At 32.3% G+C, this 11,488-nt stretch overlaps 2 protein-coding genes across 3 annotated transcripts; one reads left to right on the top strand and one right to left on the bottom strand.

Annotated features, from left to right (window-relative positions):
• Nucleotides 1-31: 31 nt before the first annotated feature.
• On the bottom strand, nucleotides 32-6,086 carry hrg (hiiragi). 2 transcript variants are annotated; one of them, XM_065510553.1, is made up of 8 exons: nucleotides 5,855-6,086; nucleotides 4,119-4,312; nucleotides 3,218-4,026; nucleotides 2,888-3,084; nucleotides 2,608-2,822; nucleotides 2,145-2,541; nucleotides 330-563; nucleotides 32-273 (listed from the first exon to the last, which is right to left on the bottom strand). In XM_065510553.1, the coding sequence occupies exons 3-8, from the start codon at nucleotides 4,005-4,007 to the stop codon at nucleotides 40-42; spliced, it is 2,067 nt and encodes a 688-aa protein (XP_065366625.1). In that variant the 5' UTR covers nucleotides 4,008-4,026; nucleotides 4,119-4,312; nucleotides 5,855-6,086; the 3' UTR covers nucleotides 32-39. The 2 variants fall into 2 exon arrangements, with proteins under 2 accessions (XP_065366625.1, XP_065366624.1); XM_065510552.1 differs by having other exon boundaries at nucleotides 4,119-4,315; nucleotides 5,855-6,085.
• A 1,808-nt stretch (nucleotides 6,087-7,894) lies between these two features.
• Nucleotides 7,895-10,533, top strand: Kpc2 (Kip1 ubiquitination-promoting complex subunit 2). The gene is made up of 6 exons (XM_065511449.1): nucleotides 7,895-8,493; nucleotides 8,650-9,157; nucleotides 9,347-9,552; nucleotides 9,617-9,746; nucleotides 9,806-10,109; nucleotides 10,175-10,533. The coding sequence occupies exons 1-6, from the start codon at nucleotides 8,138-8,140 to the stop codon at nucleotides 10,318-10,320; spliced, it is 1,650 nt and encodes a 549-aa protein (XP_065367521.1). The 5' UTR covers nucleotides 7,895-8,137; the 3' UTR covers nucleotides 10,321-10,533.
• Nucleotides 10,534-11,488: the final 955 nt, after the last annotated feature.

The raw sequence follows: 11,488 nt of genomic DNA, 5'->3' as shown, positions 1-11,488 counted from the left end.
TGAATGGGGTAGTGGAGCCAGCGGTATAGTTGGCGGCGGTCACGAGCATGCCACTTCAGCTGTGGGTTGTGTTGAAGCCGTATTGCTGTTGCTATTACCGCCATTACTATTATCCGAAACATCATCTGGTTGGGGCGTCGTTTGTTGCTTGTTATTAAATGTTGGTGCCGTTTGTGGTTGTGAGGTGGGTGTTGTGGGTGTAGTATTACCGCCAACACCACCACCACCACCACTACCACCGGCATCACTGGAAGCATTTGAATTTTCCTCCTGCTGTTTTCAATACAAATATAAAGTAACCCGTAAATGGAAACTCATTTACAACTTACCGATTCACTGACACGAGACCGCTTGACAGTGCTGCCATTGCTGCTTTCTTTCTGTTGCATTTCAGTTGACAGCCTTTTGCGATTGGCTATAATTGCATTACTGAAAGTATTGTGACTGTCCATGGATTTACGTTCACGTTTCAAGAAGTCAGCATCCAAATACTGTGACAACTGTTTGCGTTTCACGTGACGGGCTTCTATGGACATGCCTTCCTTTAACATTTTTATGTTGACCTGCAGAAAAGAGGAGAGAGGAGAAAGAAAAATTAATAAAAAAATAATGAACAGAGTAGAAGTCGAAATTTGTTTTAAAAAAGTTATGAAAGTTTAATGGAAAAATATTTTTTTTTTCTTTTTTAAATTTAATAAAAAGTGTGGAAATTTTTTATAATTTTTTAAATTTCAAAAAAATAATTTTCAAAATTTTAAATTTTTTTAAAAAAATTTTCAATATTTTAATTTTTAAAAAAACTAATTTTTAAATTTAAATTAATTTAACATTTCTTTTCACAATTTAAAAATTTTTTTTTATTTAAAAAATAATTAATTCAAATTTTTTAAATAAATTTTACAAAAATTTAATTTGAAATTTTTTTGGGAATCTTGGAATGATGCAGAACTGAACTAGAACTGAACTAGAACTGAACTAGAACTGAACTAGAACTGAACTAGAACTGAACTAGAACTGAACTAGAACTGAACTAGAACTGAACTAGAACTGAACTAGAACTGAACTAGAACTGAACTAGAACTGAACTAGAACTGAACTAGAACTGAACTAGAACTGAACTAGAACTGAACTAGAACTGAACTAGAACTGAACTAGAACTGAACTAGAACTGAACTAGAACTGAACTAGAACTGAACTAGAACTGAACTAGAACTGAACTAGAACTGAACTAGAACTGAACTAGAACTGAACTAGAACTGAACTAGAACTGAACTAGAACTGAACTAGAACTGAACTAGAACTGAACTAGAACTGAACTAGAACTGAACTAGAACTGAACTAGAACTGAACTAGAACTGAACTAGAACTGAACTAGAACTGAACTAGAACTGAACTAGAACTGAACTAGAACTGAACTAGAACTGAACTAGAACTGAACTAGAACTGAACTAGAACTGAACTAGAACTGAACTAGAACTGAACTAGAACTGAACTAGAACTGAACTAGAACTGAACTAGAACTGAACTAGAACTGAACTAGAACTGAACTAGAACTGAACTAGAACTGAACTAGAACTGAACTAGAACTGAACTAGAACTGAACTAGAACTGAACTAGAACTGAACTAGAACTGAACTAGAACTGAACTAGAACTGAACTAGAACTGAACTAGAACTGAACTAGAACTGAACTAGAACTGAACTAGAACTGAACTAGAACTGAACTAGAACTGAACTAGAACTGAACTAGAACTGAACTAGAACTGAACTAGAACTGAACTAGAACTGAACTAGAACTGAACTAGAACTGAACTAGAACTGAACTAGAACTGAACTAGAACTGAACTAGAACTGAACTAGAACTGAACTAGAACTGAACTAGAACTGAACTAGAACTGAACTAGAACTGAACTAGAACTGAACTAGAACTGAACTAGAACTGAACTAGAACTGAACTAGAACTGAACTAGAACTGAACTAGAACTGAACTAGACCTGAACTAGAACTGAACTAGAACTGAACTAGAACTGAACTAGAACTGATCATATTGTACAGTTTTAAAAACGTCTGATTGAATTTTAATCACTTTTGGTATTTTTCAAAATCTTTCTTAAAAATAAAGTAACTAAAAATGTTTATACTTACACCATGTTGTATTACATGCTCTGTAAAATTCTGTATACTTTCGGTTAAATCAACATTCAGATTTTCCGTGCGCTCAAATTCCAAACCGATAAACCACATCGAACAATATGGCGATGCGGTCAGTGTTGCTTGTCCGGCAACAGCAGCACCTGCTGTCGTAGCAGGATTTTGAGATTTATCATCTTCATTGCCGCTGCTGCTATTTTGTGAACAAGAATTATTATTGTTGCCCTTCTTGTGGTCAAAACACTTGGGATTGACATGGGCCAAAGAAATGTGTTGATTGCGCTCCAAGTTGCCAATCAAGAGACGAATTTTAGACTCAACCAAACCGCACCATTCCAAATGATCGTCAGCGGTTTGTGAGTTAACCAATAAAACAATAAAGTGGCGATATCTAGAACGGAAAGAAGAACAATTAATAATAAATATAAGTTGTGTTTTTGATATTTAAGAAATTTACCTATAAAAGAAACTGGGAGCCTCAAATAATCTATCCCACGAAGCTCTGCCCAACATTATTTCATCTGTTGTTGACATGCCTCTATTGAATTCCATTAATATAACTTTTTTCGTGGATTCCGAAACGTTAAATGTGGAATTTTGTTGTGGATAGGCCGGCGTTATAATCGGCATTAAATGATAACGATCTGAAGCGTTAACACGGGGATCCCATACCTGTTTTAAAATAAAATCTTTAATATTCATATTCATTTAGTTATTGCTAGTGAGGTAACACTTACCGGAAATCTTAAATTAACATTGTCTGGATGTTTTAGCAAGACGGGGTTGGGCCACTTCCAACGCGAGAAAACCAAAAAGAATTTATGTACCAATGTGGAGGCTGTAGCATTTGGATACAATTGGCAGGTACGTGCCACTAACATAGCCCAGGTTACACCACCAAAGTAACCCAATGAATTTGAATAGATGCCATGTTCTAAAATGAAAACAGAAATAAATTTTAAAATTTTATATTAAAATTTGTAGTAATTTCAATTAAAAATTTCCATTCAAGTTGTGAGAAATTTAAAACTACTTAGTTTAAAGCTTAAGCTTTTTGCCTTACTCACTTTTAGCCCACAACTTTATGGAACGCAATGCTAAACGAAAATTCTCTATATTCGGTACTAACGACAATATTTCATCTGTTACGCGACAGCCGTTCAAACTGCGCACCGAACGTGGATCCAAGTTTTTCAATAGGTTGTCGTCGCGCAAATCAAAATCGTCCGGTATCTCTTTGAGAGATAAACGAGCAAATAGTAAATCAATTTCGATGCCATCGAAATTCATTTTTATAACCGGTACAAACGCCTCCTCAACGGCACGGCATTCGGTTACCTCCGGTTGTTTTTTCAACAGCTCAAAGAATGATGTAAAATAATCGGCACGTTCTATATTGCGTGGTGCCACACACAATGCGTCAATATCAGCACCTTTGTGGTGTACACCCAAACGATATGAACCGAATGTATAGATTTTACCACCCAGCTTTTGGGCGGCCACTTCAGGCATATTCTTGGACAGTGATATCTCTTTGACCCACTGTTTGACAAGAGTATTGAGTTTGGCAAGTATTTCCATGCGATGATTCAATTCCTCTTCCGTTTCGAAAACCTTATAGGGCTCCAAGGCCTTGCGCAGCTCGTCAGATTTTTGTACGTCTTCGGGTCGGGGACAGGCCAAACTTATGGCCGAAGTCATGCCCAACTGTTTGGCGGGCTGCTGCTGCTGTGTAGAGTTGCGTGAAGAACCATTGCTGCCATTGTTTTGTGAATTTTGGCTAGAAGAATTGAGTATTGAGTTGGAGGATGAGGTAGTAACACCGTTTTGCTGCTGTCGTACTTCTGAATTCCACATGTTTCTACAATTTTTCTTACTGAAATACAAAAAAAAACAAAGAATTAATTAATTATTATGAATACAATATTATTTATACATTCATTCATTGATTGATAAGCTCTAACTTACCCTTTAGTTAGGCAATTGTTTGCAAAATTGTTCCTATTATCTAAGTATGTTTATTGTATAGAAAAAAATCTAAAATATTGCTGCTATCTTTTGCTTGTTCTGCTGCGTCTTAATTTAATGCGTTTCGTTTTTATTTTAATTATTTCAAAAGTTCATTCTCAGCTATTCTTGGAATTTTTAAATAGTTGTTATTGCTGCTGTAAAAGAAATATAGAAAAAACATAAATAAAACTAAAGAAAACTGGGATAACAAATTGTGGATAAAAATTTTAATTTTGGTTTAAAAAATCACAAGAGTAAGGAAATATTAGCAAAATGAGTTACAAATTGAGAGGGTGTTAAATTAAAATTCTGTCCTTAAACAAATTCTAGTTCAGTTCTAGTTCGGTTCTAGTTCAGTTCTAGTTCAGTTCTAGTTCAGTTCTAGTTCAGTTCTAGTTCAGTTCTAGTTCAGTTCTAGTTCAGTTCTAGTTCAGTTCTAGTTCAGTTCTAGTTCAGTTCTAGTTCAGTTCTAGTTCAGTTCTAGTTCAGTTCTAGTTCAGTTCTAGTTCAGTTCTAGTTCAGTTCTAGTTCAGTTCTAGTTCAGTTCTAGTTCAGTTCTAGTTCAGTTCTAGTTCAGTTCTAGTTCAGTTCTAGTTCAGTTCTAGTTCAGTTCTAGTTCAGTTCTAGTTCAGTTCTAGTTCAGTTCTAGTTCAGTTCTAGTTCAGTTCTAGTTCAGTTCTAGTTCAGTTCTAGTTCAGTTCTAGTTAAAAAATGTGTGTCAGATTTTGACACAATTTTTATTCGCAAATTTTTTAAATTTTTTTATAGAAAATTTGTATCAATTTTTTATAGAAAATTTATGACAATTTTTATTGAAAATTTGTGACAATTTTTTATAGAAATTTTGTGACAATTTTTTATAGAAATTTTGTGACAATTTTTTTATAGAAAATTTGTCACAATTTTTCCAAATTTATTGTTAGTCAAAATTTTTTTAAAAAATATCAGTTGACAAATTTTCTCACGAATTTGTCACAATTTGCAAACGGTTATCAAAATGTTTAATGCAGTAAATTTTAGAAAATATTAATATTTTTAGTACAAACTAATTTTATCACTATTTTAGTACATAAATAATAACACAATATTTGTTTACAAAACTATAATTAGGGATACGTGATAAACCTTTCTATCTTACCACCAAAAATTAACTGAGTCACAATTCTTGGAAAAAACCTTTGAATCATATCGGATCTAGATATTTAGAAAATCTAATACAGAGAAAAATTCCCTTGAGAATATGTACTAATATTAATTGAAATCTTATGTTTTCCCATTTTATTTATGTATTTATTTTCAATTCCCCTTTATTGCCTTACATATTTCAAGAATATCCGGACAAGAAGCATAAGAAAATGTTAAACTGACAAATATACGACAGACTGACAGAATGACATGACAAGTAAACAGACAGACAGACAATGTACAAAACAAATGTGTACACACACTCCACTAAACATCACTCGTATATACATTTATAACTTCCTGTTTATGCAGCCGAGATGAAAAGGGAATACATAAATAACAAATCCCGTCGTAGCTGCACCTGCATTCAAACTCTGATCCAATATTTTGTTCCCATTTTCAACCCCTAATCTTAGATTCAAATGTAAAAATAGCCAAATTTTAAATCTGTTTCGAACACAACAACAGCACAAGTTATTGATAAAGAAATTTTTCATTTATTTGTTTACCTTCCTTTTGCATTAATTATATGTGTATGTATGCATGTATGTATATATAATTTTTTATTTGATTTTTTTGCAATGCCAATGTCTTTTCTTTATTATTTTTTTGTAATAAACATTACAAAGCGATTTACTTTAGTTTTTTCGTATTTTTTTTATTCTTTCATTTGCTATCCACGCATTTAATTTCTTTATTTCTCTCGTTTTTTGCTACTTTTTTTCAAGCCACTGCTTTTTTACTACATTTAATGTTCTTTTTTTCTCCAGTCCTTCGGATGAAAATTTTCACTTGGCTTTTTTTTAATATAAATTCATTCAATTAACACTTTATTTTTGTTATTAAATAAAGAACAAACATTTATTTACATGTTTATCATAAATTTAATTAAAATTTAAACAGATTTACTGGTTATAATTTAATATTAAAAATCGCGTAATTTACGAGAAACGCTTCTTTTTCGTTTGCAGAAAAGTAAAAAACACGATAAGAAAGACAATACAAAATACACATACAAAAAAGTCATTGTACCCGAACTTGGCAGCACTGTGTGGTGAGTTGGTTTTTGCAAGAAAAACAAAGGCTAAGGTGAATTTGTTTGTGTTAAGTAGGGGGAGTCATGTTTTTAAGAGTATTTTTAATTTAAATTAATATTTTTACAAAAATTATCGGTACTTTTTCAAAATTAGAATACAAATTACAATATGTTCTTATAAACTAATTTAAAAAAATACATTTTTGTTTAATAAAAATGTAAACAATTACAACTATCACATAAAGTTACTAAATTCTATTATGAATATTCCACTATAATTAAAATAAGTTTTTCACTATGTTTTTAAACAATTTATGAAAATAATTACCTTTTTTATATAAATAAATTACACTTTGTTGATGACACTTTGTTTTGTAACGTATTACTTCACTGTCAAATTGTGACTGATGTCTTATGCACCATGCTGAGTATACCTTGCCAATCGCCAAATCAATATCAAAGACATCTTGTTTAAACACAATTAGCAAAAAGGATAATTTAAATAAGCAAGAAGGATAATTGCGGTAATTTCCCAACTGCAGGTAAAAAATGTTTATACTGTTAAAGTCTGCCTGTTGTTTTAAGCCGCAATAAAAATATTGACAGATGCCATTTTAGTTTTGAAGGTGGATTAAACACAATTAGCAAGAAAGATAATTTAAATAAGCAAAAAGGATAGTCGCGAAAACGCGGTAATAAAAAATTTAGGTACAAAAATAACAGGTAAACAATAAGTGACAAAATAATGGAAAATTTTTTGAAACTTTTCAGTTTTCTAAATCATGGCCTTTTAGTAAATATGTATTTATGTATGTATGTATATTTCTTAATTTATTTATTTAAAAAGTTATTTAAGAATTTTAATAACTTTTTAAAAGCTGAAAACGAAAATATATTACATATAATGCATATTGCTAACATAAATTGTAATTTACTGGGTTTTCTATTAAAATAGTAATTTCAGGGTTTTTAAGCCTTAAATTTTAAGAAAAATACATTTCATGGTATTGGAAAAACAATGGAAACTTTGTAACAAAAATATATTATATGAAAACGATGTAAAAAGCATCATGTTATAGCGTTATTTCAATATTTATTTTGATAATTTCGTTTTGTAATTTTTTCTTACACTAATTTCTTTATAATTAGTAAAAATGGCTAAAGACAAGATTAGGAAATATTTAATACAGATTCATTTTAAACGATGTTTTGTTTTCATACGCTGAGCAAAATATGATCAGAAAATATTTAGCAAATCACTCGATAATAGAAGAAATCAAGTTTAAATCACCTAAGTGGAAATGTACCATTAAATTCACATCTTTATTCACTTAATTATTGTTTTTTGCATAGAAATAAGATCTTTTTCGTAAGAAATTATAAAATATACAAGAAATAACGGTAATTTATTTGAAAAATCGTTCATTTTAACTTATAAATACTTCTATTGGCATTACTTCCTCCAATAAGCAATGAGGTGAATTTGTCAAAGAACAGGAATTAAAAAAAAACAATAAAGGTGAATTTGTTGTTTTCCCAAATTATACCACAAAAGATAATTGGAAAAAATTTTCCTACAGTTTCCTCTTTTTTTTGTAAACAAAAGGATACAAACTTCTTAAAAAATGTAAAATTAGTTAAAAATTCGTGCAATATGTATTTAATAATATAATTAAAATGGTTTATAAAAACCTACATTTAAAATTAAGTTTTTAAAAGAGTTGAAATTTTGTATTTAGGGGTCATTGCAATAGCAATGATTCCATGGGTACGTGAAAAATTTGCAGAACGTCGTGCCAAATGGCTGGCGGCCCGTAATAAACGTACCACAAATAAAAGTGAAGATGAAGATGATAATTCGTCTACTAGTGCCAGTGATATAGCGCCCAGACTGCATCGCCTGCAAGATAATCCAGAAGATACAGCAAATAGTACTAACGCCACCGTTGTTACAGCGACGGCCAGTCCCAGTGCCAGTCTTCGTACACCACAAACCGCCCATAGATCAATGAGAGGGTCTTCATCGGTTACGCCACATTGTCATCATCATCACCATTCATCATCATGTTCCTTGACCAACTCAACGTCTAATAATATTAAGTTAAATAAAATGTAAGTCTATATGCTGTGATAAATAAGTCAGTCTTACTTTTTCTTTTATTTCAAAAATTTCCTGTTTAAAATGCAAAAATTACGAAATTTATTTCTCAAGTAATTGTTATTTTTTGTTTAAATAAATTGTGTGTTGGCTTTTTTAAACTTTTACAGAAGGAGTTCTCGTCGTTCTTCGGCTGCCTCTTCGTCCATTGGCTCATGCCACAATTCCGAAGATGTCTCAAAAGGTCCCTCCCCCAAAGAACGTATCAAAATACGCATTGTCTGTCCCTCTGCCCGCATTTTGGCCTTTCAAACGGATGCCAACAAACGCCTGTTGGAGTTAAAAAGTGAAGTTCTTTTAGAGCTTAAAGATGATATTGGCTCCATGCCCCTATTCGCCACAGATCCTCGATCTTTGGGTCCTCGGTTTCGTTTACTAAAGGCTGACTATCAGGGTTCCGAATTGAATGAGAATTTAACATTGGCTCAATTGGAAATTGTCAACAATGACACTTTGGTTTTGGTGGCCAAACGAAATCATTTGCAGAATTTAATGACCCAAACAAGAGAGACTAGAACACCGCCTGAGGTGGAAATAGAAATGGCTACGCGAAGTCTGCCCGTGCGTACGAGTGAGATACCAATGGTGGATATTAATGAGATATTTCAACAGTCTAATGTAAGTTGGAAAGGGGAATTAATTTGAACTAGAACTGAACTAGAACTGAACTAGAACTGAACTAGAACTGAACTAAAACTGAACTAGAACTGAACTAGAACTAAACTAGAACTGAATTAAAATACTCTGTTAAAATACAAGTTTTTATAGAAAATTGTTCTTTTTTTTTTAATTTCCCTTTCATTTCAGCTGCAATTCGATGTACGTAAAGTTTTGATTTCTTTGGCTCAAGCCTCATCCGTTATTATTGGTTCCGGTCCTTATGCCAATCGTTTAATAGCCATGCTTAAGCAGAAACTTATCAATAAGCGTAACTATCAAAACGATACTTTACAGTGCCTTGTGGACATGGGTTTTAAGAAAGAAAAGGCTGAGTATGCTTTAAAAATACACAAGTAAGTTTTATATCTATAAAATTACAACGAAACAAAATATTAAGTTATCATCCCTGGCCTTTAGCAATATATATTCAAATGCTTTAGAATGGCTGATACTGCGTCAGTCGGAAGAAATGGGCATAGAAGAAACTGTTATGGGTTTGCCTAGAACTAATTCAATAGCCTCACCCTCGGGTATTATGTCGAATGATGTAAGTTTGGAAAGCTTATTAAATTTGTATGTATTCTTATAAATTATTTTGTTCTTTAGGGTCCTATTGAAAATATAGCAGCTTTATTAGAAATAGTGCGCATTTACAGTCATCGTGATATACCCCCCAGTCCCGAGACCATACAAAATCTAGTGGATATGGGCTTTCAAGAGCCCGATGTTATAGAGGCGTTAAAAAAGACTTGCAATAATAAAGCAGCGGCTTGTGAATGGTTGTGCGGTAATCGTACCGGTAGCTTAGTAGAATTACGTGAAGGTTTAGCCCAAGATTCGCCCATATTAAAAACCATACTCGAATTGCCTCAAGTACAGTTGAGCCTAAGCAATCCCAAAATATTATTGGGTAAGTTGTTGGTTTATTCGTTTAATTTAATACAGTTTCTTATGATATTTAACAAATTTATAAAGCCTTTTTAGCAATATTGGAGAATGAGCATACTATACGTGTTTGGGGTGGTGACAATGATACCACCTCGGTTATAACACATATCCTGCAAAAATACCATGAAGAAAAACATGTTTTAGGCATCAATCAATTCTATAGTAGTCGATAGTTTTCTTTTATGCCAAAATTTATTATTTTTCTTCAATTGACAGTTTTATTTAATAACTTACCAGTTCAACTTAAATCGTTAAAACTAATAATAATACTTAACTACGTAAAAATATGCAAAATTTTATTTATTTTTTTCTTCTTTTTTACAAGTAATACTACTATAAATTATGATATAGCAATATAAATTATTATATTTATAAGATTTAAAACCAAAAAACTTAGAAAAAACAAGCAATTTAAAAGAGGTTTTTAAAGTAAGGTAAAGTGGAAATGGAAAAAATGTATCAGGTGCAATAGAAAGCAGCAGGATATTTCAAATAGAAACAAATGTGTGTGTGTATTCCCTAAAGGGGAATAGTTCAGTTCTAGTTCAGTTCTAGTTCAGTTCTAGTTCAGTTCTAGTTCAGTTCTAGTTCAGTTCTAGTTCAGTTCTAGTTCAGTTCTAGTTCAGTTCTAGTTCAGTTCTAGTTCAGTTCTAGTTCAGTTCTAGTTCAATTCTAGTTCAGTTCTAGTTCAGTTCTAGTTCAGTTCTAGTTCAATTCTAGTTCAGTTCTAGTTCAGTTCTAGTTCAGTTCTAGTTCAGTTCTAGTTCAGTTCTAGTTCAGTTCTAGTTCAGTTCTAGTTCAGTTCTAGTTCAGTTCTAGTTCAGTTCTAGTTCAGTTCTAGTTCAGTTCTAGTTCAGTTCTAGTTCAGTTCTAGTTCAGTTCTAGTTCAGTTCTAGTTCAGTTCTAGTTCAGTTCTAGTTCAGTTCTAGTTCAGTTCTAGTTCAGTTCTAGTTCAGTTCTAGTTCAGTTCTAGTTCAGTTCTAGTTCAGTTCTAGTTCAGTTCTAGTTCAGTTCTAGTTCAGTTCTAGTTCAGTTCTAGTTCAGTTCTAGTTCAGTTCTAGTTCAGTTCTAGTTCAGTTCTAGTTCAGTTCTAGTTCAGTTCTAGTTCAGTTCTAGTTCAGTTCTAGTTCAGTTCTAGTTCAGTTCTAGTTCAGTTCTAGTTCAGTTCTAGTTCAGTTCTAGTTCAGTTCTAGTTCAGTTCTAGTTCAGTTCTAGTTCAGTTCTAGTTCAGTTCTAGTTCAGTTCTAGTTCAGTTCTAGTTCAGTTCTAGTTCAGTTCTAGTTCAGTTCTAGTTCAGTTCTAGTTCAGTTCTAGTTCAGTTCTAGTTCAGTTCTAGTTCAG

The sequence above is a fragment of the Calliphora vicina genome, chromosome 5, assembly GCF_958450345.1.
Source record: "Calliphora vicina chromosome 5, idCalVici1.1, whole genome shotgun sequence".
Classification (NCBI taxonomy): domain Eukaryota; kingdom Metazoa; phylum Arthropoda; class Insecta; order Diptera; family Calliphoridae; genus Calliphora; species Calliphora vicina.
The sequence above is the reverse complement of the archived record's forward strand: the minus strand, read 5'-3'. Positions and strand labels throughout refer to the sequence as shown.